General features: G+C 39.9%; 1 protein-coding gene across 2 annotated transcripts in view; it reads right to left on the reverse strand.

Annotated features, from left to right (window-relative positions):
* The window catches only part of nckap1 (NCK-associated protein 1), a 206041-nt gene that overhangs the window by 24429 nt on the left and 154447 nt on the right, over positions 1–27165 (reverse strand). For both annotated transcript variants that reach the window (XM_041200526.1, XM_041200524.1), the window contains exons 24-28: positions 26903–26996; positions 23050–23132; positions 13590–13670; positions 12246–12339; positions 1995–2111 (exon numbers count right to left, since the gene is read on the reverse strand). In XM_041200526.1, coding sequence (XP_041056460.1) covers positions 1995–2111; positions 12246–12339; positions 13590–13670; positions 23050–23132; positions 26903–26996 — 469 coding nt within the window. The remainder of the gene's footprint in view (positions 1–1994; positions 2112–12245; positions 12340–13589; positions 13671–23049; positions 23133–26902; positions 26997–27165) is intronic.

Raw genomic sequence — 27165 nt, forward strand, 5'->3', positions numbered from 1 at the left:
ATCAAAAGCAATGCCAGTGAGGTGATGTCTGCTTCCAAGCTGGATAGCTTCAGGTTCACGTCAAACTCTACGTTCAGCTGGGTTCTCATTTTGTTTTCAGCTCCACAAATGTTGAAAATCTGATCTTGCAGTTATGTGTTGTAACAGTAACATAAATTTTGCTTATAAAACTACATTATTGTTGCTTGCGCTTATGACGACTCGTACCACGCACACAGGAGCTGGTCTGATTATGTGGTGTCACGCAAGTGGTGACGATGAGGGTTCTAGTTTGTCTGCCATACGGCCTTGGTGGTTGTGCATCAGTGACTTGCATTTTGGACGAGCCTCCAGAGTACCTGTAGGACCTTCACAAACCATACTTGGAGAGCCACTGGCATAATAAACCTACAATTTCTTCAAAAGTTCCATAAAAACTCTTCTAATCATCCTAATTTTGGTAGATTCTGTTGTGTTCAGTCTTGGATCGGTCAGTCCAGGAGCTCTGAATCAGGAAATTTGAGCACTGCATGGAGACTTAACTGACATGGCAATGCAATGCATTTCCGTTCTGAACTTGCAAGTGTCCCCCTAATCCTAAGAAAGAATCCAAATGTTGGCAACCTGCATATGCATGGAAGGGTATGTGCAGGGTGTCATTGTTTGCATGACACCAGGCCACTTTGCACCAACAGGATTAGGATGGCAAGATTAAACCAACACTAGGAGGAGTGCAATATTATGCTGCGATCTGTCGTGGAGGCTCAAAGATCTCACGGACAGTACGATGAACAAATATGTATCTGAAATTTCCTTATCCTCGTGTTTCTCCCCTTTGCCTTGAATGAATAGTTCAACTGTTCCAACAAAATTATATATAAAACTAAATTTCACCATTTCTATCATGTAACCTCTTCACCAGAAACTCCAATCCAATGCACCGTCAGTACAGTCCATCAATGAAGTGATCAGCAGAATTTTGTATGAATGGATGTTGAACTAATTCTTGGGATCAGTTTCATAGCTGGCCTGCCTTGTTCTTTCCTGAACTGTAGTATTGGAATTTCTATACAGATCAAAGTTACAGCCATTCACCATGGTGCTTGAAATTGAACAAGTGCTTACCCAATAGAGTTGATGGAAATGTCAACACTGACTCCTAGAGAAAAAGATTTTGGCTAATATCCAGAAGCTAATCCAAAGTATCCCCTTTCTGTTAGTTAGCACACTTCCGCTTATGGAAGTAGAAAGAGACAATCCTATTCCAATAAGAGTCACATGACTTGTATTTTGCACCTAAATTGAGATGCTGACTCGAGTGCTCCAAACTTATTAGTGTGGAATAGTTCTCCGCGTGCCATAGAAATCTTTTGCAGGATAAAGGTAGTAGTTTGGCAAAAGACAATGGGTGCTGCCAGTTTCAAAAATGTTTATTGACAGTAGATGCAAATTTTATACCCAACATAAAGCAGAAATCAAATTTTCTCAAAGCTATTAAGCTGAATCAAAAATAACTTCAGTAAGAGTTTAAATCCATTGGCCAAAATCAAATACGTAGGTACCACACAAAAAAAGCTTTTTCACACTGACAAAAATCAAGATGAATGACTAATACCAATAACAGAAATATGAACCAAAGGTGCCATGTGGCTCGGGACGGGAGGGCTGACAAAGCATATGCTTTGACTTTACAATTCATCAGCTCTAAAATTATCAGCAATTTCCTTCACTGATATGCTATTTACATAGTGTATTGCATGGCAATATGAATTTAGATTAACGGCCTATAACACAAATAAACTCTACACATCAACATTTTAAAAAATCTAAACCTGATGGGCTTCACTTTGAAATAATCAATAAATAAATGTCAAATTTATTTTTGAAGTGATGAAAACCAACATTACATCAGCAGATATTCAACAAAAGGATGTTACAGTGATGGCATGTAGATCTTAAATCTTTACATTAATCACTTTGCCCTCAACACCCTACACTGGGTGATCAGTACTCACCTTCAATAGCAGGACTGTACTGGGACATGACATTGCTGGCTAGAGTTGGAAGCGAAACAGCAACAAACACCATAAGGAGGCAGGCAATTTTATATTCTTCCTCTGGACTAATATTCTCTGTAAAGAGTTGAACAAGAATATTAATTAAATCGACAACTTGTAATACATTCCCAAAACAACTACTTAAAATTACATGTTAATCACTCTTTCCTAACCCTACTCCAATAAAAATGCCATGTCAAGGCTATTACACTGGGTACCAAAGTACATCATCAATGCAAGAAAATCAAGTGTTACAATGTCCATAGCAGTTCTGATGAAAGGTGATTGACCTAAAACGTTAACTGTTTTGCTCTCCAGAAATGCTGCCAAACTTGCTGAGCATTTCCAGCATTATGACATGACATCCTGTATACATTTTTCAGAATGAAGAAAATGTAAATGTAGGATGTTGCTCCAATGTTCAAAAAATATTATCCCAAAATATCCCAAAAGCAGGAAGTTACAACTAGCACAGCTAGCAGTTACAACTAGCACAACTAGCAGAATACAGCTCACTGAAGTGATATAATAGAACATTGATGGAAAAAGCACCAAAGATGTTTGCAAAGGGCATCTGAGCTACTTCAGCACTCTAAGTACTGCTCCAATAAGAGTTATAAGTTTTTCTTCAAGTGTTGAATGTTAAATATTTGGGGAAGTTGTCAGGATGTCAGTTCTAAAGGATGGAATTCAATTGGTAATTTGTGTCAGTAAAGGTGAATTACTTTACAATTTTGAATTTTGCACTACTATTTGAGCTTATTTGCAGGGAGAGCTGTGGAAAGGTAAATAATTATGGACTCAAATAGAAAATTTCTCCATTGCATGTTTACTAAATGTATCCCATTGTGCCAAAAACAGGAAATTACAAGTTTTGTTTAAAATTTAATTAAGCCTAAATTAGAGATCATAAGTAAATATTTATGAGCACACTGATACTTAGGCACAATTTCCAGCTTGTCTAACAGACAGAAACCAAAGTGAGAATCAAGAAGAGCAGCATCAGAATTGAATGGATCTTTCCTCACAATGTGTACACAATTATGCATTGATAATTTCCAAAATGATTATAGCATCACCAATTGCAGAGTAAATTCTTATACTGCCTAAACAACATCAAAGGGGAGAATTTTCTCTGTGCTTAAAAAAGAATGGATTGATGATTTCACAACACTTTTGGATAGAAAAGCTTCACACAATAAACCTCAACTCTACCTTCAGAATAGCTGAATTTCTCCATTTCTCACACCATTCATCCTTATGAGTTTAGACTGCCATATTTCTATCAAGTTGTGGGCAGTGAAAAAAAAGCTTTCACCTCGATAGCCTGGGCTGATTAAAACCCGGATTTGAAGCAAATTGACAATATGCTATTCCACTGGGCCATCCAGTGCTTTGTTTCTATAGATTTTAATTAACATATATATGCATTTGTGTAAGCTGACGGACAGGGAAAGTGCAATATACACACACACATACACATTTTGCCTCAAAAGCATGATGACAAATCTCCAATCCACCTAAAAGTTTTAGTGTGGAAAAATATCTACTTTTCGAGTCAATTTTACACTGGTACCAATTGGCAGGAAAAGACTGGATGAAGCTGATTTACTGGGATGTTCAAGGTAACTTTGACTCAGAAGGAAGCGGAGGGGCTCAGACTAGGTTAAAAATTTTGTAGTTGCTAAATACTGTACATTTTGAAAAGAAAGACTTAAATTTATAAAGTGTCTTTCATAACCTTGAGACATACCAAACTGCCTTACAGCCAATGAACTACTTTTGAAGTGAAGTCACTGTTGTAATGTCCTGAGGAAAAGGAGATTCGGTATCTTTCTTGGGAGATTTTTAGAAAGGTTATGTAATCCTGCTTGACAACGGCAAAGGGGAGAATTTTAAGATAACAGGAATCCTCGGGACTACATTACCTAAATGAGGAAGTGCCCAAACGAGATATCTTAAGTAGGTTTTGAATCTTTACACCAATGAAGCAAAAACTTATATACACACACACACACACACACACACACACACACACACACACTATGCGGCCACTTCAGAGGGCACTTGAAGTTAAACATATACAAGATCAGGTAGAGGTGACAGATTCATACACTGAAAGATGTCAGAGAGACAGTTGTGTTTTTAGAACAACCCAGCAACTTTCATGGTCACTTTATTCTAATTTCACAATGGTGAGTTTTGACTTGTGAACTGCTAGTATTGTAACCAGCATTATAACAACTGAAACTTATTCAGTGATTTATTCATCAGCATCTAGCAGACAATGGTGCTCCACGAGTCTCAGGTTGATCAGATTTTATCAAAAGATAAGAGCCCATGGTGTTGGGGGTAGTATATTAGCATGGATAGAGGATTGGCTAACTAATAGAAGACAGAGTTGGGATAAGGGGGCCATACAGGCAACCTGTAACAAATGGAATGCCACAGAGATCAGTGCTGGGGCCACAATTATTTACAATATATATTAATGACTTGGATGAGGGAAGTGAATGTACTATCACCAAGTTTGTGGATGACACAAAAATAGGTGGAAAGGCAAGTGTTGAGGATGACACAGTCTAAACAGGGATATAGACAGGTTAAGTGAGTGGACAAAAACTTGGCAAATGGAATGTAATGTGGGAAAATGTGAGGTTATGCACTTTGGCAGGGAGAATAGAGGAGCCGAATATTATTTAGATGGCGAAAGACTGCAGAAAGCTGCAGCACAGAGGGATTTGGGGGTCCTTGTGCAAGAATCACAAAAGCTAGCATACAAGTTCAGCAGGTAATAGGGAAGGCAATTGGAATGTTCACTTTTATTTCAAAGGGAATGGAGTATAAAAATAGGGAAGTCTTGCTAAAACTATACAAGGCACAGGGTAGACCACACAAAACTGTGAACCAGTTTTGGTCCCTTTAACCAAGGAAAGGTATACTGGCATTGGAGGCAGTCCAGAGAAGATTCACTAGGGTGATCCCAGGTATGGAGGGATTTTCTTATGAGGAGAGGTCGAGTAGGTTGGGCTTGTACTCATTGGAGTTTAGAAGAATGAAAAGCGACATTATTGAAACATATAAGATTCTTAGGTTGCTTGAGGGTGGATGCTGAGAGGCTGTTTCCCCTTCTGGGAGAGTCTAGGGCCAGAGGGCACAATCTGAGAGTAAAGGGTTGCCCATTTAAGACAGAGATGAGGAGGAATTTCTTCTCAGAGAGTGGTGCATCTGTGGAATTCTTTACTGCAGAGGGCTGTAGAGGCTGGGTCGTTAAGTATATTCAAGGCTGAGATAGACAGATCTTCATCAATAAGGGAATCAAAGGTTATGGGGAAAAGGCAGGAAAGTGGAGTTGAGGATTATCAGATCAGCCACGATCTCATTGAATGGCAGAGCAGACTTGATGGGCCGAATGGCCTACTTCTGCTCCTACGTCTTTTTTAAGTTTTTCATCGGGATCACCAATAACACCTAAATGAAAAGTGGTTAGTTCTGAGATTTTGGCCTACAATATTTGTCAATTTGTCACTTCCTTCTGGAACATTTGGAATTACTCAAGGAATTGATGAATTTTCCACCTGTGTGAACTGCCAACTTACTTTTTAAACTTCTTACAAAGAATTGGAGTAAAGTTGCATGATGTTGTTACATTGAAGCCACGTAGCGGAGCTTTGCAGGCCGCAAACAACCAAAGACAAAGCATGAGCCCACCACCTTACATTTGTGTCACTAATTTGACACAAAAGAATCCTAACTTAAGTTACAGATAGATTTAGAATTTTCAAACTGCCAAATTCCTACAGGTAAATATAATGGAGAAAATCTTAGCACAAATGACAAGTGCTTTCATGGTCTTTTTTCTCCCTCTCAACCCTACTTGAAACCTATGATCATCCTGCAAACTCCAAACTTTCAGATTCCAGCCTCTTGAAGATCTGCCCCCATCTTTCACACTATCTTTAGACTGCTGGCAGTGTTTTCAGCCACTTAAACCCTACCCTCTGGAATTCCTTCCCTAAAACCCTCTACCTCTCTCCCCTCTTTAAGACTCTCTTTAAAACACATCTCTTTGATCAAGCTTATAGTCACCCCTCCTACCCTTTCCTTCTTCAGAGCAACATTTGATTTTCCTTGTGCCTCTGTTAAGGACCTTGGGATGTTTTTCCTACTTCAAAGGTCAATTATAAACGCACATTGTTGATCCACCAGGGCTTTATGAACCAGATAGGCATATTTTGCAGGTCATCCATAGCCCCGAGACTGTAGTTTGGGTATTTATGGGTACAAGAACAGACTCCCACTGTTAGCGTTCCGCCCCATTTCCACAGATGTCAATTCAATTCTCCAGACAGCAATGCCATCAAAATCAAAAATAATACATGGTTTTGGCAGCAAAAACATGCTGTGAAATAATTACATTGAATGAGTTATGCTAGTTAATTTCTTTAAAATTAATTTCATAATTTTAGCATATGAATAAAGTTGACCCTACAAAGTTCCTCTCACTAACATTTGGGAGCTGGGCCAAAATTGGAAGAGCTGTCCACAGACTAGTCAAGAAACTGCCTGGCACAATCAAACTCGCAGAATTACACTTCCAGCCCATGTTCCAGATTCCTCCACCACCATATAAGATAAAGGCAAAATACTGCAGGTGCTGTAAATTTGAAACAAAAACAAAAAATGCTGGAAAAACTCAGCAGGTCTGACAGCATCTGTGGCGAGAAACATTAACTTTGTCTTTCTCTCCACAGATGCTGAGTTTTTCCAGCAATTTTTTTGTTTGTTTTCCTCCACCACCATCACTGGGTATGTCTTGTCCTATCAGCAGGACACACCCACCAAAAGCAGTGGCACAGTGGAAGACAATCATGGAGGAGTGGTCCTGGGAATCTTCAACATTGACTCTGGACTGCATAAAGTCTCATGACTTCAGATTGAACACAGGCAAGAAAACCTCCTGATTACCAACCTACTGCCCTCCCTCAGCAGATGAATCAATACTCCTCCATTTGAACATCACTTGGAAGCAGCACCGAGCCTAGCATGGGCACAGCATGCATTCTGGATGTGGGACTTCAATGTCTATTGAGTCAGTCAGCAACACTATGGACTGAGCCTTGACTAGCCAGACTAGGCTGGTGGCAGTGCTGACATAACTAACATAGACCAACCATATCAATCGCCCAGGAAATCATTGCCGAAGTTCCAGGCTAGTGTCCCAGGCCCAAACATCATCAGCTGCTTCATCAATAACCTTCCCTCCATTAGAAGGTCAGAAGTGGGAATGTGCACTGATGACCACACAATGTTCCAGTTCCATTTGCAGCTCCGCACTGAAGCAGTCAATGCCATATGCAATAAGACCTGTATAACATTCAGACTTAGGCTGATAACTGCACAATACAAGCACCAGGCAATGACAATTTCCAACAAAAGAGAATGCAACCATCTCCCTTTAATATTCAATGGCATTACCATCAATAAATACCCTACCATCAACATCCTGAGAGTTACCATTGATCAGAAACCTAACTAGATGACTCACATAAACACTCTGACTACAAGAGCAGGTCAGAGGCTGGGAACTCCGTCAGTTCCAGGGCATCACGGCAGGAGTTTGGCAGGGTAGTGTCCTAGGCCCAACCATCTTCAACTGCTTCATCATTGACCTTCCTTCTGTCATAAGGTCAAAAGTAGGGATGTTTGCTGATGATTGCACAATGTTCAGCACCATTCGCGACTCCTCAGATACTGAAGCAGTCCATTTCCAAATGCAACAAGACTGGGACGATAGCCAGGCTTGGGTTGATAAGTAACATTCGCACCACACAAGTGCTGGGCAGTGACCATTTCCCACGAGAGAATCCAACCATCTCCCCTTGACATTCAATGGCATTACCATCACTGAATCCCCTATCAACATCCTGACCACTGACCAGAAACTGAACTGGACTAGCTACATAAATACTGTGGCTACAAGAGCAAGTCAGAGGCTAGGAATCCTGTGGTGACTAACTCACCTCCAGGCTCCCCAAATCCTGTCCACCATCTACAAGGCACAAGTCAGTAGTGTGATGGAATGCTCTCTACTTGCCTGGATGACTGCAGCTCCAGTAACCTCAACACCATCCAAGGCAAAACAATCCATTTGATTGGCATCCCATCTACCACCTTATTCATTTACTCTTTCCACCACTGGCACACAGTGGCAGCAGTGTACACCATCGACAAGATGCAATGCAGCAATTTTCCAAACCTCTTTCAAAAGGACTTTCCAGATCTCTACCACTTAGAAGGACAAGGGCAGCAGAGGTATGGGTACACCCTCACTTGCAAGTTCCCCCACAAGTCACAAACCATCCTGACTTAGAATTATATCATCATTCCTTCACTGCTGCTGGGTCATAATCCTGAAGCTCCCTCCCTAATAGCATTGTGGGTGCACTTATACCACGTGGACTTCAGTGGTTCAAGAAATCAGCCCTCCACTACTTTCTCAAAGACAATGAGGGATGGGCAACAAATGCTGGCATTGCCAGTAATGCTCATGACCTAAGAAGACATATAAAAAATAAGAGTAACTTGTCTTATGAGAAAAAAACTAGATAATCTCACGCTGAAAATATCTGAACATTTTTGAGAAGGTTAGATAGAACAGACCATGTACAGTTGGAAAATTATCCATTATTGGCAAGGAAAGAAATAGCAAAAATACACTTTTTTTTTAAACGGAAGCAAATCATGAAGACACCCATTTGTTGGTTCTTTTGTAGAAAAATGTTGAAAAGGAAATAACTAGTTCAAAAACAATGAGCAACTAGTCTACAAAAAGAAATGTCATAATTAAATGTTACTGCAGTTTCGCAGGTACAGGTAGTTTTGCAAACTACAGTCCTAATAAACCATGTAGATAAGATTGAATGGAACCAAATCCTTATTCCCTAGTTTTAAGTGTAACACAAATTTTACAATGTGTATGTTATGTTTTCATATTGAAAAACTCAAGTAAACTCTTAGCTGCGTAGTAGCCAAGTAGTGATCCTAATAGATGCAAATTTTGTCACATTTTAGCACTCTTTCCTGTATATAATACTGTACTGTCTCTGTGATTAAAGTACAATTTCCTATGAAATTTGTCCTATTTCCTCCAGTCAAAACTAAATTAACTACAGCAGAATTAAAATAGATGCACTAACTGACACCTGCCATGAAACATTTGGAAAGAATTTGGGCAACTTAATTTTATTAAGTGTATTTTCATACCAAACATCAAATATTTTGTAATGAAACAGCCAAGGTTTTAAAAAATCTTCTAACAGTTGAAAATACATTTCTAAACCTAGAAGCTCAAGAAATCCCTAGGAGATTTGGGGATGTTGGTGTCAAATATTTTGCTTATAATTTAGTATCAGCAGCTGAAACTCCCAGGTTGCTTTTGTGAAATGATTTGAGAACTTAAGCTCTCACATGGTAGCCAATATACTTTATATATAAGCTTCACAGGTAAAGAGGTATTCAATTGTTCCAGCATACAATTTTCAAAAAAGTCAGATTGTCATCTATGAAAATATTGTATACATTTAGATTACTAAACTCCCTACTGCGTGCAAATATTTAGCACCATTTTACATACAGTAGGATATAACATCTATTTATATTATACATGGCAGAATATCAGACAAAATTAAAAGTATGGAATTAGAGAGAGGGTAGCAAACTGAATTAAAAAATGGTTAGGAAAAAGAAAACAGAGCATAAATTAAAGGCAGTTGTCCAAAGTTGTTGGGAATACATAGTGGTTTCGTTCTTCTGTCACTTTTGTTTACTGTATGCAATAATGATTTGGATATAGGTCAAGTGGGGGTGGTGTTAAAATTTGCAGATGATAACCAAAATAGGAAGTATAGTAATTCTATGGAGGACCAAAAGCTGCTGCAAAGGGATGTTGACAAGATGAGGGAGTGGGCCAAAACTTAATAGATGGCGAAGTAGTGCATTTTGGAAAAGGAAAATTACTCTGAATTAAAGTCTGCTTGGTGCCGGAGAAGGAACAGAGGATTAGGGGATAGATTTGCAGGACATTAAAAACAGCACCATGGGTTGATGAGCCTGAAAAATGTTCGTCATTCTTGGTTTAATCTGAAGAAATATAGAATATATCAATAAATAATGATGAGCTTATATAAAGTCTTAAGACATGTTATGAGTATTGTGTGCTGGATTAGGACGGATATTGATGCTTTAGAGGGGGTACAATGCAGACTAGCTTCCATGCTGTCACATATGAGGCAATGTAAATATGGAGGATGAATTTGGAACATAGGAACAGAAGGAGGCCATTTAGCCCATCAAGCCGGTTCAACAATTCAATGAGATCATAGGTAACCTGTAACCTAACTCCATATATTTGCTTTTGCCCTATATCCCTCAATAGCTTTGACTAACCAAAATCTATCTCAATTTTAAAATTCACAATTGATTTAGCATTAACTTTTGTTGCAGAAGTGTTCCAAGCTTTTACCACCCTCTGCAAGTAGTAGTAATTTGGTGCTATAGAACTTGAATATTGCTGAAAAAGAGACAGGCTATCAAAGCCTTTTGTGTTGCACTCATCAAGGTAGCTCAAGAAATTTCCAACAGTACTGGGCGGGCGGTTAGGGGAGGAGGTGGGGGGACAACAATTTATATGCAAGAGAAAAAAGTGTGCTGATTGGTTGTCAAGTGTACTCTGGTGGAGGCATTGCCATGTAGAATGCAGCATGGAACAGTTAACTGCCCAGCTTTGCTCAAATTCAAACTGGGCAGGTCGACTCTGAACCAGGACATGACTGTCCCTTAAGCTTTTGTTTTGTTGAAAAAGGTGCAACGTGTGGACATGTTCCTTCTATCTGCAAAGGAAAGGGCCATGTGAGTGAATATATGTGGCTTCTAGCAATGCAACACTGCGAGCTCGACTGACTATCTTTAATTGGTTTTCCATAATTCTTAGCACAATCAGAATTGTTGGGCAATCACTGTTCTTGTTCGAAATTTCTTGCGAGCTATCCAGATGAGTATAAAGTGAAAAGCTTTGATAGCATGGCTCTTTCTTCAGCAATACTGAAGTAGTAATTCCTAAATTCACCGCTGAAAGGTCCAATTCTAATTTTTGGACTATGCCCCCTAGTCCTAGACTCCACAACTAGCAGAATTTTTTTCCCCCCAAATCTACCCTGCTTCCCTTAATATCTTGAAATATGGCTTAATCTATTGAGTCTTTTTGTCATTAGAACAAAGGACATCGCACAAAGTGAAATGCTAAAAGTGTTTCAAATTATAGAAGGTTGGAACAGGGTAGATAGAAGCAGACTATTTCCAGGAGTTGAGGGGTCAAGAACAAGAGGCCATAGATAGAAGATTAAATGTACAGAGAAATACAGATCAGCAGGCAGAAGAAAGGTCTTTACTCTGGGTTGAGACACTGTGGAATTCACTTTCTAGGTTAGTGGTTGAGACAGAAACTACGTCAAAATTCAAGATTAAATTGATAGGTAGAAAACGGAAAGCAGATTGAAGGGGTATGGTCATTAAATGTGATCAGAACTATTTGCTTGTGGAGAATAAACACTAACACTGACTGGTTGGACCCCAATAGCCTATTTCCGTGTTGCAATTTCTGGATATTTCTACGTAACTGATCACAGGCATACATCTAACTAGGATATAGCAACTCAGTAAGGCTTCTACAATACTAGCCTTACCCATGTGCAACATTTAAAGAAATTCTGGTTCACTGCAATGTTATCAGTTTTACTTGGTTTACAATAAACTGTAGAGATTTAAATTGTTCCACAAACTTCTCCATGTAACTACATTATTAACAGATTTTATTATTCACGAATGAATAAAGCATTCCTCAATTCAAGAATGCTGCATGGCAGCGAGCAGATCAATTACTTCCAGGTTCAAATCTGTCAACATTTTTAATATAACAAAAGGCAAGGAGTTGGAAGGTATTACCAAACTGCTTGCAGGAGCACATCAAATCCAATTCCATTTCCATTGCTGTATGAATTTCCCCAGGTTAACAAGCCTTTCCTACATTTTAAGTCTGTACCTGGACCCCAAAAAGGACCATTTATTGAAAAAACTTCCTAAGATGCAATCTTGAAAGGTCTCTTATTGGAGGATGCACTGATTTGCCCAGTAACACATGCAGTCACATACCTGATTTCTGCGATGATAGAGCTACCACCAATGCCGGGTCAATTTCACAAGGCAAGCCAGATGCTGAAGAAAGCTCATACACATTCATTGCGACCTACATATGTTAAAAAAACCACATTTACAGACAAAAAAACCAAACATTTTAGGTGGGAGGCAACTTATCTAAAGAGAAGATAAACTGTTAAAATACTTTGCACAATATACATATGAAATCTAGTTACTAAATCCACAACATAAGTAGGTGCAAAAATGTTTAATCACAATATATTCAAGTGGATCTCCTGTTAAATTGCTGACAGGAGTCTCACAGAAAGTGCTTAATTAGGAACTGGATATGGTACAAAGGCAGTGGTAGGAAATTAGAGGATCACATTAACTAGTTTGTAGGTCCACTGTTGTTTCTGAAGTTTGGCTGCACCAATTTTGTTACAATTATTTAATACATTAATTTGTGGTCGAGATGCTTGCCCTGAAGCTAGGGTTGCCAACTCCAGGGTGAGCCTGGAGTCACCAGGAACTAAAGATTAATCTCCAAGGCATGGTTATGTAAACAACCTGGGATAAAAATCACAGGGGCAATAAAGAAAGTTAAAAAAAAATTTTTGAACACTTTTGTTCATCATTGATAAAAAATATCAGGCATGTTAAAAAGCCTATTTGACTGTTAAGCAAAAATCACCCAATCAGGTAATGAAGAATTTGCTCGGTTTACTATTGGCCTAGGAAGGCGATGTGTGACAAGTATGGCTGTGTTGGGTTGGAGGTAATGCAATGACAGCTCCAGGAATACATCCACACCGAGTTGGCAACGCTCCCCAAGCCCAACTGGAAACTTTTAGGGCTCATTTATTTAGTTATCCAGGTTAGTGCTTGGCATGATCCTGTTCAAGTCCTTTAGAATTTCTCAGGACCAATTTAATTAATGGCTGGGCTAGTGTTGTTGAAATTCAGTTGCATATATTAGATATTTAATGCTTACTAGCTGGATTGCTTCTCAAAGACCCAGTAACATTTGCTAAGACCTATTTATTGTAGTTAGTAGTTTTATAAATAGAGAATTTCCATTACAAACGTCACAATAAAAAGCATTACCCAAGAATCATGATGAGAGGAAGCAACGTTTATGGACAGGAAGTGCACACCATATGCAAGAGTTGTTGATATATGCAGCATCTTAAGTGGCTATACAAAATCCTATGAAAAATAAATGCATCTAACTAACGTAAAAATTTGCTTTCAGCAAACTGTGGCCCTACCTAATTAGCGCTAATGCACATGACTTCAAATAGGTTATATGTACGTAAATACTTAAGTCGTTAAATTTAAGCATGTAAACACCATTACCTTCATATCTGTCTCCCTTGGAATGTGGTCCTTGAAATCTTCAACTGAACTCACCAGGAAGGGAATGTGGCAGGACAGGACCTGATGAAAGAATACTCAATGTATTAGGTAATTGCTAGGTTTGAAAATCAAGTCATTGGGACTACATTCATCATCAAAATTTGTGAAAAGTCTGGACTACAAATATCCAGCCCTGAAAGCAAATGTACTACTCTTTTATTAACCTTTTTTGTGGCTGGTCATAAAGGTTCAGGACTTGAAAGGTCGTGAAAGAAGTTTTGGTCAGATGGGGCACTCGAAGGGGGATCTTGGGATCTGGGAGCTGCAAAATCCTGGAACTCATTGCTAATGAGGTTGGTGGAAGCTGAGATGATTCATGATTCTAAAAGGAAATTGGATGGGCAATTTTGGGAACTAAATTAGCAGGGGCATAGGAATTAGAGTGGGGAAAGGGGCTGATTGGATTCCTGAGGGCTGGCATGGGCTCAATGGGTCAAAGGTCTCCTTGTGTGCCATTATGACTATGACAATCTTGGGTCTGTGAGGGGATAGTTCTGAGATGCAAGATTACTGGGGATAGGATTTTGAGAGTCTGCAAGATACAGAGACACAAGTCTGGCCCTCTTGGGTTGTTGGGAGCATGGTCTGATTGAGTAGGGGTGGAGGTGGAACCAGGGTCTGACAGTGCGAGTATGATGAAATGCAGTCTAGCAGCATTAAGGGACTAGGACAAATTTTGTCCACTTTGGGGCTTCAGTGCTACTCACCTTTTAGCTCATCATCCCACAGCATGGTAAGCACTTTACCTGGAAGTTCCTGGTAATGCTAGGATCTTGGTAGCAACTGCCAAAGAAAAGCACTAATGCGCCAGGATTGATTCTTGCACCATATTTGACCAGGTCTATAGCAGCAAGACACATTAGGCACTTTCAACAACTTAAAGGCTGGAAGTATAGTGAGAAGTTCGCGAGGTAGCAGGGAGAGGCAGCAACAGCAATGATTGGGTGAGAAACCTGAGCCCACAACTTCCGTGGAGTTACAATCTTCTTCTTGTCAGATTGCCATTCCGCTCTTGCTTACTTACCTGAAAATGAAACCGCTCCTTTCTTGTCCAACCTTTTGAATCAGGGCAAGAATAGTGTAGTGCAGTGGGTTCCTGAGGTCTTGTGCTGACGGCAAATGAGTCAGAGGGAAGGATGTCGCACCCCCTTTTTTAAGGCACTAGCTGCTGTAAAGCAGGTAAGTTTAAAGGTCCAGCCACTTTCAGAAGCCAGGGAGAAGGTTAGGTTTGTCAGTGGGTATGATTAGGGGATGGGGGTTTGTCAGGTGGTCAGAGGGGGTAGCTGGGGTCAAGTGGTCAGGAGGTGGTCAGTCAGGTGGAATGGGGAGGGTAGTCGGGGAGTCCAGTAGATGGTTGGTGCATAAGTCAGGGGTCCCGGGAGTGGAGATGGTTGGTGTGGGGGCCCAGAGGTGTGGGGCAGTCCTATTGGGTGGGTGGGTGGGGGGCGGGGGGTGTGCAGTGGGTGGTGTGATTCAGTAGTATAGTTACCCAGAAATCAGAAGTGATTTTAATTCCAACTTTTTCTGGATAACTATTACTGTAAGGCAGGTGGAACCATCTGAAGTTTGCGATTTATATTGTACTTTCGGGTGATTCCCATTACAGGGCAATTGCCCAACAGAAGTTTGAAATTCCCAGATAATTGCCGCGCAATCCTTGTGTGGGGACTTCTGGGGGGGCAGGTCAATGTATCAGTAATTACATTGTCAAGGTCCAATAACAATCTTCTTGTTGACTGGCAATTGTATTGTACAGCAATTATGTTATTAAAAGACAACTGCTTGTTAAAACAAGTGATGGGCATTGGTTCACCAAAAAATGGGTAACCCGAATGTCTGCCCCTCTTCCACAGCTACATTTGTGGGCAGGTGAGGGAGAGGGAAAGGGAACATGTGGTGTCTGCTGGCACAATCGAGGGCTTCCGTGCTCGGTGGATACCGCGGAGGCTGGGGTGCTTTATCAACCCTCTAAATAGCATCTTAATTTGAGTTTTGTAAGTTTCCTTTAAGATTTTGTCTTTCTTTTTGCAGTATCCCTTTAAGGGGCTTCCCTTAAATTTGTTCATTTGGTTTATCTGGTTAATCAAAATTATAAAAGCTTATAGCTGTAACACTCCAGGGTGGAAGGGACTGGGAGAGTCTGCTACACTGCAGAGCTGTCAAGAATAAACCAGCTTGAAGCAAAAGACAAGCACTTATTGTGAGGAATGCGCATCTTTGGGGTATGCCCCGTTACAATGCAACTGAGCTCAGAAGTTACAGGTCCTGATAATCATAGCACAGTTCTAAAACTTCAAAGATGAGGAGGAGTGTGTAAAATAGGAAAAATGAGCAAGGGGTAAGAAGAAGAAATGAGGCTGGGAAACAGTGCAAGCACCCCCCCCACCTCAATAAATCACACCGCTTTTTTATTTTTCTTTGTATGTCATTGCTTATTTTACATTCTTTGTTAATATGTAACTGGTTGCAAATATACCTTGTCAGATTTCTCACTCTCTTAAAAATAACTCCAAAACCAAACACCCCTCAGGATAATGGACCAGTCTGCTCAGGAGCAGGAAATACTGTGCTCTTAAGTAGACATCTTGCCACTCCCTTATGCTACTTCAACCTATACATGTGTCTCCTGCTCCTTCTTTACTTTAGGTAAGATGATAAACTTCTATGTTTAATTGTATAAAATAATAAAGCAATGAAAGATGCTTACTCAAGATATAAGTTTGATGATGCTTAAGATGTTCTGGACAGTTGTTAACTTATGGTTCACACTGACTTAGAAAAACTGGCATTACTCCATGCATTGAACCAAGTTACAGCTTTATTATTTCCAACTACTAGGATAGCCATAACAAATAACACATGTAGTAAAGGTAGTGTTCAATACTAGAATACTTGTTTAGTGCTTTATTATATTTTAATCATTATGAACCACGGACACGTGAATTAGGAGTAGTAGTAGGCCATTCAGCCCTTTGAGCCTGCTCGGCCATTTGATAAGATCATGGCTTAACTGATTGCAGCATTTACTTGCCTGTCTATCTCTATACCCTTTGATACTCTTGTCAGTCATGAATCTGTCCAACACAGCCTTAAAAATATTCAATGTACCTGCCTTCACTGCTTTCTGGGGAAGATGATTCCACACACTAACCATCCTGAGAGAGGAAAAAAAAAATCTCATCTTGTCTTAAATGGGAGATCGCTTATGTTTAAACTGTGTTGTTGTCTCCCTCACAAGGCGAAATATCCTTTCAACATCCATCCTATCAAGTCCCCCTCAGGCTCTTATGTTTCAATAAGGTCACCTCTCATTCTTCTAAACTCTAATAATACAAGCCCCAACCTGTCCAACCTTTCCTCATAAGATAACCCCCCTCATCCCAGGGATCAGCTGAGTGATCCTTCTCTGAACTGCTTCAATGCAATTATGTCCTTTCCTTAAATAAGATGACTAAAACTGTACACAATACTCCAGATATGGTCTCATCGATGTCCTGGACAATTGTAGCAAAACATCCTTACTTTTATATTCCATTCCCCTTAGAATAAATTACAACATTCCATTTCCTTTCCTAATCACTTGCTATACCTGCAATCTAATTTTTACAGATTCATGTACCAGGGCACCCAGATCCCTCTGTACCACAAGTCCTGCAATCTCTCCATTTAATATGCTGCTTTTCTATTCATCCTGCTGAAGTGGGCAAGTTCATATTTTCACACGTTATACTCCATCTGCAACATTTTTGCCCACTCACTTAACCTAGCTTTTGCAGACTCCTTACACCCTCTTCACAACTTGCTCTCCTATCAACCTTTGTAACAGCAAATTTAGCAACCATGCACTCTGTCCCATCATCCAAGTCATTAATATAAACACTTGAGGCCCCAGCACTGATCCCTGTGGCACTCCACTCATTATATCTTGCCAACCTCAAAATGAGCTATTTATCTTTATTCTGTTTCCTGTTAGCTAACCAATCCTCCACCCATGATAATCTATAGTGCTCCCCCCCTATACCATGAGCTCTTATTTTGTGTGTGGCACCTTGTCAAATGCCTTCTGGAAATCCAAGTACACCACATCTACAGGTTCCCTTTTATCCATGTTGCTTTTTACTTCCGCAAAGAACTCTTAAGTTAGTCAAACACTATTTCCCTTTCACAAAACCATGTTGACTCTGCTCGATTGCATTCAAGTTTCTAAGTGCTCTGCTATAACCTCGTTAATAGATTCTACTATGTAGAACATAGTCATAATTGGGCGTAGTCTTAAATTCAAATAAGCCATGAACATAATTATTTTAGTATTAACATAAATTTATCATTAGATTAAGTGATGCTCGACTTACCACTGCAGCTTGGATTATTTGGCTCATTGGAGACATGTTTAAAGTCATAACACTGCAATGAGTTTCTTCTATTGTAGCTGATTAGTTGTCTGCTCATGTACTTACATGAGCAATTGTATTATTGTGTATTAAATCAAAGATCACTACCATATACTACTTCAAACTATACGTGTCTCCTATTCTCTTTCATTTTTGGTAAATACTGAGTATAGAACCGAGTACTGTGCTATCAATGAGCATTTCCACTTCTGACCTTACGAAGGAGTGAAGGTCATTGATGTTAGACCTAGGATACTGCCCTGAAGTCCTGCAGAAAGGAGATTATTTGCCTCCAATAACCACAGCTTTTCTTCCTTTATGATTCCAACCTATGGTGCACCAACATGGATGAGACCTTCTGCATTTCATTCCCATCATCTTCAATTTTACTCTGGCTCCTAGACGGTACACTCAGTCAAATGCTACTTTGATGTGAAGCACAGTCACTCTCACCTCCAGAATTCAGTTATTTTGTCCATGCTTGATCCAAGGCTGTAATGAAGTCTGAAGTTGAGTGGCCCTGTGAGAGCCTAAACTGAGCATCCATGAAGAGGTTAATGGATAAATATCACTTGACAGCAGTGTTGACGACACCTACCATTGTTTTGATGGAAGAGAGAAGATTGATGGGACAGTAATTGACCGGATTGGATCTGTTTTGCGGATGGGACATACCTGGCCAATTTTCCACATTGCTATATGGATGCCAATGTTGTAGCTGCACTGGAATAGATTGGCTAGAGGTACAGCTAGTTCTGGAGTAAGTTTTCAGCATTACAGCCAGGATGTTTTTGGGGCCCATGGTCTTTTCTGTATTCACTATGCTCAGTCATTTTTTGATATAACATGGGTTGAACTGACCTGTCTGACGACTGGCATCTGATATTGGGGGCCGGGGGGGGTGCTGAGGAACTAACTCATTAATTTAGCATTTGTGACCTGAAGATGGTTGTAGATGCCTCGTCTTCTGCACTCACATGCTGGACTTTACCATCGAGGTCAGGATGTTCAGGGAGTCTCCCCTCCATTAATTGTCTGCCACCATTCACAACTGGACGTAGCAGGACTGATTTGATGTTAATTGTAGGATCGCTTAGCTTACTGTAGTATACTGCTTCTGCTATTTAGCATGCACGTAGCTTCACCAGGGTTGCACCTCATTTTTAGTCACACTGGTTGTTAGTTGGTATGCCGTTCCACACTCCATACCAAACCAGGGTTGATTGCCCTGTCTTTATGATAATGGTAGAGCAAAGGATCCAGTGATATGTTGGGCCATGAGGTAAAAGATTTCAGTAGGATAGGATTCCACTGCTCATGATAGCCCACAGCGCTTAATGCATGCCACGCTTTTAGCCGCTAGACGTGTATAAATCCATCTCATTTAGCACAGAGGCAGTGCTACACAACAGAATAGTTGTGAAGACAGGAACTTTTTCCACAAGCACTGGACGGAGTGCACTTCTACCAAGAATATCATGGACGGATACATTTGCAATAGGTAGGTCAGTGAGGATGAGGTCAAGTAGGTTTCTCTCTAGTGAAAGCTACCTCAACACCTGCCGCAGGCCAATCTGGTAGCTTTGTCCTTCGGGTCTCAGCCAACTCATCAGTAATGGTGCTACTGAAATCTCCCACAAGGGTACATTCTGTGCCCTTGTTATCCTCAATGTTTCTTCCAAATGGTGTTTGATATCAAATCTCTTAGGCATGATTTACTCTTTCCAAATCCATGCTGGCTCTCTTTGATAAGCTGAAAATTTAAGGTGTTCAGTCACCCTATCTTTAATTATAGACTCTAGCAATTTCCTAACAATAAATGTTAAGCTAACTGATCCATAATCTCTGGTTTTCCTCTCTCATCTTTCTTAAGCAGCAAAGTGACATGTACAATTTTCCAATCTAAAGAACAGTTCCTGAATCAAGAGAACTTTAGCAGATGATATTTAGGGTATCTGCAATGTTCTCACCGGCTTCCTTTAAAACGTCTTTGTCATTTAAGATTGAGATCATTTGTTCAGCTGCCTGCCTCTCTTAGTTCACCAAGTCAAATTTTCCCTAAGTTAGCCCCCTGCCCTAGTCCTGAACTTGCATTTCTGTCTAGTCATTTTCCCATTTCCTCCCATGGAAAAAATGAACTCAGAGGCCACAAGACCCACTTCCTGGTTCCTCAACCCTATTCCTAAGAAATTGTTTGTCCACAACTTCCCTTCCTGGCATCCATGTTAGATAATATTAAAAGTTCTCTCTCTTCAGGTACTGTCCTTTATCCTTCAAATCTGCTATCATATGTATCCTTGACCCATCTGTCCTTTCAAACTAGCATCCCATCTCCAACCTTTCCTCTCCAAAGCCCTTGAAAGTGTTTTGGCCTCCCAAATATTTGCCTATCTTTCCCATAATTTCATATTTGGAGCCCTTCAATCAGGTTTCAGTGCCTGCCACAGCACTGAATGGCCCTAATCAAAGTCACAAATGGAATCCTGTATCACTGAGTGTGGTACACTATCCCTCCTTATCCTTGACCTGGCTGCATCCTTTGACATAGCTGACCGCACCATTCTCCTCAAATAGCCATCCTTCATTGTTCAGCTGGGTAGGACAGCCCAAGCCTGATTCCATTCTTATCATTCCAATCACAGCAAGAGTATAGTCTATAAAGACTCCTGTTACGGTTCCCACACCTTTAACTTTGGAGTCCCACCTGCTGCTCCCTCAATCCTAATCCCAACAAACTGCGGACTACCCAGTTTGATGCAAAACAGGACCCCTCCAATTTCTCATCTACAGGCTGTCCCCAGCAATATTATAGAAAAACATGTCAAGCTCCAAATTCACACTCATGACGCTGAATTACATCGAGACATGACTATTCCAATGTTCTCCTGGTTGGCATCTCATCTTTTACTGTCTATAAACCCGAGCTCGTTCAAAACACTGCTGTCTCTATCCTAACTCACACCAAGTCTTAATCACCATCACCTCCATACTCACTGTCTGACATTGGCAGCAGTCCAGCAACGCCTCAATTTTAAATTTCTCATCCTGTTTCCAGCTCCTTCCAAGACCTCAACCCTCCCTATCTCTATAATGGCTTCCAACCCTACAACTCCGAGATCTCTGCATTCCACCAATTCTGGCCTCTTGCGCACACCTGATTTTAATTGTTTCACCATTGGCATGCTTTCTGCTGCCTACAACCGTAGCACTGGAAATCTTTCCCTAAACCACTCCACTTACCTCTTGTTCTTTAAGAGGCTCCTTAAAACCAAAATTTTGACCAAGCTTGGGTTGTTTTCGTTGGAGCAGAGAAGACTGAGGGGCGACCTGATCAAGGTGTACAAGACTATGAGGGGCATGGACAGGGTGGATAGGGAGCAGCTGTTCCCCTTAGTTGAAGGGTCAGTCACAAGGGGGCATAAGTTCAAGGTGAGGGGCAGGAGGTTTAGGGCGGATGTGAGGAAAAACTTTTTTACCCAGAGGGTGGTGATGGTCTGGAATGCACTGCTTGGGAGGGTGGTGGAGGCAGGTTGCCTCACATCCTTTAATAAGTACTTGGATGAGCAATTGGCCCATCATATCATTCAAGGTTATGGGCCAAGCGCTGGTAAATGGGATTAGGCGGGTAGGGTCAGGTGTTTCTCATGTGACGGTGCAGACTCGATGGATCAAAGGGCCTCTTCAGCACTGTGATTCTGTGAAGCTTTTGGTCAACTGTTCCGACAACTCTGGCATGGTTAATAATGTTCTTGTCAAGTGCCACTGTCTTCGGTCCCACTGCCAAACTCAGTTCCCTAGCTTCCAACTCTATCCTTCTCCCTGACAACTGTCTGAGACTAAACCAGAATCTTTGTAGGTGAGCTTCCAACCTCATATCCATGCCATCATTAATACCATCTCTGTAATAATCGCCCAACTGTGCCCCTACCTCAGCTCATCTTTGTTGAAGCCTTCATTCATTCCTTTGTTACTTCTAGACTTGACTGTTCCAATGGACTCCTTGCTGACCTCCCATATTCTATACTCAGTAAACTTGAAGTTATCCAAAGCTCTTTGCCTGTGTCCTTATTCGCATCAAGTCCCGCTCGGCTATCACACCTGGTCTCGTGGCCTAAATTGGCTCCTGGTCAAGTAATGCCCCGATTTCAAATTTTTTGTCCTTTCTGTCAAATCCCTTCTTGGCCTCACCCCTCCAGCCTCTCAATCTTCTGAGATATCTGCACTCATCTAATTCTGGCCTCTTGAGTATTCCTGGTTTTAAATGCTCCAACATAGGTGGCTGTGCCTTCAGCTGCCCTAAACTCAGAATTCCCTCCCTAAATCTCACTGCCTCCCTATTTCTTTTTCCTTTGTTCAAGCTTTTGACTTCGTCCTCACATCTCCTTATGTAGCTCGGTGTCTAATTTTGCTTTATAACACTCTTGTGAAGCATCTTAGGGTATTTTATTGCATTAAAGGCGGTACCATTGTTGTTGATAACAGGCCTCTGGAGCACCTTGAAACACAACTATTTTGAAAATATCATTCAAATGAAAGTGTCATTGTCCACCTTGTTAGTGACCTCCTTAATTACATTAAGTCAAGCATAACATACCTGCCACAAATCCATGTTCCTTTTGATCAATATACTTAATAAAATGATCAGTTATTCTTTCCCTAATGATACATTTCAGTAACTTCACTACAATTGATGTTAAATTGACAGGCCTGTAGTTTTCTGGTTGCTCTCTCCCGTCTTTAAAAAGACAGCAGAGCGATTTGGAAATAAGAGAGTGACATTTGTTAGAAGTTCGAATGTTTACTATATTCTGGCTAATTTAAACTTTATTATATTTTATTTTCCCTTTGGAGTCCACTTAATCCAATTTTTTCTCAGTAAAGACTTAGTCTAATCAAATATTTTCCTCTAATGACACCAATGCTACTTTTGTGCGCATTATACAACATTCAGTAATTTTACCATAATTATGTATTATTCATTGAATATATGCAAATCTGTCAATACTTACATCTTTGAGTGCTTCCTGTGCTAGTGAACGGAATGATAATATAACACCAATTATTGTCATTCTCTTCAATACGCTGTCAACCGCTAGATTATTTAGGGACAAAAAGTAGAAGACAGTGTCAATTATATAGTTCCTTTTTAAGATAGATCAGTAATAATACACAAAAAATGTACCAAACATACAACAGGTTAATCAGTATCCTTTACAAAATGATTTGTACAGCACTAACATTCTCAGCAGTCTTTCAGATTAATCGTTCAACTATCCAAAAAACTTCAATATACTGTACAAAGGTTATTACTTGTGGACATTTTTCCTGTTTAATTAATTATTTTAAAATTCATATTAGAATATTTCAGAAAATAAACATGGGTAGCTCCAGAACTAATCTGTTTTTTTTCCCCCAAAAAGAATAAGTTCCCTATTAAGATAATATACAATAAAGGTAAAAACAAAATACTGTGGATGTTGGAAATCTGAAAAATAAATAGAAAATGCTGGAGAAATTAGGTCTCTCCACACTAATCTGTGGAGAGAGAAACAGAATTAACGTTTCGAGTCTGTAAGACTCTCCTTCAGAGCTAAAGAGAAACAGAAATGAGATGGATTTTATATTGTTTAAGAGGGGGTGGAGCAAAAAAGGTCAGGCAGAGGTGGGAGCTCAGGAGAGTTCGACAAAGGGAGTGTTAAAGACTAAAAGAGGTGCTGATAGTGGCATAAAGGTAAAATAGCAGAGTGTGTTAATAGCAGAACAAGGGCCAGCACTCTGTAAAAGCACAACAGATTGCCCTGTAATGGGGCGAGAAGGGGGTGTGTGTGGGGGTCGGGGCTGGTGGGGGCGGGGGGGGGGGGGGGGGGGGGGGGGGGGGGGGGTTGGAGAAAAAGGATAAAATAAGTAAAATTTAAAAAAAAAACAACAATTGGATTTAAAAAGGAGTAAAAATGGAGCAGAAAGTTCATGGTCTGAAGTTACTGAACTCAATGTTAAGTCCAGAAGGCTGTAAAGTGCCTACTTGGAAGATGAGGTGCTGTTCCTCCAGTTTGCGTTAGGCTTCACTGGAACACTGCAACGAGCCAAGGATGGACATGTGGGCATGAGAGCAAAAAGGTATATTGAAATGGCAAGTGACAGTAAGGTCTAGGTCATGCTTGCAGACTGGCGAAGGTGTTTTGCAAAACGGTCACCCAATCTGCGTTTAGTCTCCCCAATGTAGAGGAGACCGCATTGGGAGTGGAGAATACAGCAGGCCAAATTGAAGGAAGTGCAAGTGAAGTGCTGCTTCACATGAAAGGAATGTGTGGGGCTTTGGACAATGAGGAGGTAATTTACAGTTTTCTGGACTTAACATTGAGTTCAACAACTTCAGACCATGAACTCTCTTCTCCATCTTTACCCCTTTGTCAATCTATTTTTAAAAAATTCTATATTTATTTATTTATTCATTTACATCTTATTTTTTTTAATCCTTCCCCTTCACCCCCACCCCCACAGCAACAGGGCCATTTGTCACTTGTTTCTAAGTTGTGCTTTCACAGAGCACTGGCCCTTGTTCTGCTATTAACACATTTGGCTATCTTATTTTTATGCCGCTATCAGCGCCTTCTTTCATCTTTAACACTCCCTCTGTCTTGTGTCCATGGCATCTTTGTCAATCTCTCCTGAGCTCCCACCTATCCTTGATGTTCTATTTTGTTCCAGCCCCTCAAACAGTATAAAACCCATCACATTTCTACTTCTCTTTAGCTCTGAAGAGCCATACAGACTCAAAATTTTGATTCTGTTTCTCTCTCCACAGATGCTGCCAGACTTGTTGAGTATATATATTGAGTATGTGCAGTTTTGAATGGGTGTGTTATGAAACATAATTTCAGCAGAGTTAAATCTGATGGCATTTTAGTTAAGAAACTGTGAGGGAGGAATAAAAGAGGGAAAAAACAAAGTTAGCTCTTCTTCCCCAATTATTTGGGAATGCTGGCAGAACTAAGTCCTTTTGAAAAACAGATATGAATGAATTAAATGTTTTTAAAAAATACATTTCAGAGCCCATTACATGCGATGAGCATCTATTTTAGAACTTGAAATCCAGAATAATTAACCTGTAAATTTTCAATTATTCCTTTATGTTGAATTGCTTAAAATATTTTCCTACATATTACAAAATCTAAATGCAGTGAAAAAAATGTAGTTATCGTTCTATATTGTTAAATTATAACAAATATTTACAAACTACATTTAAGGCAAAATATTTGCAATGTTAACAGCTTGTGCTTAAGCAATTTCTACTCCAGATTTTTTTGAAGTGCTAATTATTCATTAAAAACACAACAGTATTTGATAAAACAGCATATGTCCAACATGTCTAGCTTGCTGTGTGATAGATCTAACTTGGCTCTCATGTCTCTTTCCATGATGTGAATAGAGGTGGGACTAACCTTAATTTCCCCAGCCTGTTTTGCACTTGCCCCCCAGCATTTTCAGTCAGTAGTGTCAGCCACCTTTTATTTTTAAAAATCTACATGTTTCCACCAGGATGGAAAATCCAGGACCAGTGTTGATATTTTCCTCAGATGAGGAATCAGTTTTAAAGGATCTAAAAGTATTTCCTTACAGTATAGTCTCTTGGATTGCTAAGGAAAATCTTTCTGTATGCCAGACCAGGAAACTTAATTCAAAGCCAGTGCCCAAGGACTAAGGGTTTAAATCACTATTGAGCATTTGACCTTTTTTAAAAAAAGTTATTTATTTCTCTTCCGTTCCCAAGTGCACATTTCCCAAATGTCCTAGGTCAATCCTTGGTCTGATGTGAGTTAGCTGATAAACTGTTGCCTAAGATAGCTGACTATCTTCACAAGTTAATGTGGAATGCTGCAGTGCACTCCTAGGTTATAAAGACCTCTGGGATGAGATTAAGGCTTTGACCAAATCAAGATGTGTTTTTATGTTCATCACAATAGCCTGGCCATGCAGCTTCTGACCATCAATATGGAGCCAAAAATGAATTTCTATAATTTCCTTCCTTGCCTGGATGGAAACTACGAAAAACAAAACTATGAAATGCATTGCAGTTTCCTATAGAGGTGAATAAAGAAATGAGTATCCTGATGAACATCATTTGTCTTTCTCTATGTTGCTGATCAGCACCACTCTCAGATCACTTACTAAATTACTAAACAGATCACTTTTTCAATACAGCCAAGATTAGTCTGCCACAAATGAAACAGTGGGGTAGAACTGGTGGCTGCCATCCTTTTTGAAATAATTTTGCAAACTAAGTATTACCCATAGGTCTTGCAAAATCTGAAATTATGCCAGCATGGAAAAGTATTAAGGGTAGGTTTCTTGACTTGAGTACGTGGGGTAAGTTGCCTGGCAATCTTCAATATAGTCAAGCCCAAATATTTTGTACTGAAGAAAAATTACTGGGATTAAAATTCTCTGCTTTGCAGCTAAATAATCATAAGCAAGCCAAAAACAAACTTTCAGTAAATAAAGATGTACAACTACTCAAAGAACACAAGAAACTTTTCAAAGTATGGCTTTGTTTTTGGTTACTGAAGTCTGCCCTTCTTGAGCTTTAGAAAGGACTCTGTCATTTTTGTCAGTGTTCCCCCTGGAAAAACAATGCACAGACACCTCTAATCTGAAGTAGCAATACCCTATTAATGTATCAAATAATGGCAATGTGTAAAATTAAAAATGCACAGTTTTAGGTAGCCATGTGATTTTGTGTAAAATGTGAAGATGGAATGCTCAACACTATAATTGCAACAAGGAAGTTATGTCAACGCAGATTTAAAAATCGTTACACTGTCTGCACAGTTTCTGTAATCTGAGAACATGCTCTATACCCACATGTTAATCTTTTGAAGAGTGCTGCCATCTGGTCTGGCTTATCAAAGCTTGTCCTCATTTGAGTTAGCACGTCAACATTCTCCACAACTAATTTCTAGGAAGGAAGGATACTTAGTATTAGACATTTACTCAGATAACCAAAATCAAGCAAATATTTCAATCTGGAAAAGGAAATCATGTTTAGAAACTCCAGCTGGTTCAAAAGTCTTTGGTTCCCAAAAAAATCAAGAGTCTTCAAATTAAATCAATCCATCTTTGGCCTT

The sequence above is a fragment of the Carcharodon carcharias genome, chromosome 12 (genome assembly GCF_017639515.1).
Source record: "Carcharodon carcharias isolate sCarCar2 chromosome 12, sCarCar2.pri, whole genome shotgun sequence".
In the NCBI taxonomy this organism is placed as follows: domain Eukaryota; kingdom Metazoa; phylum Chordata; class Chondrichthyes; order Lamniformes; family Lamnidae; genus Carcharodon; species Carcharodon carcharias.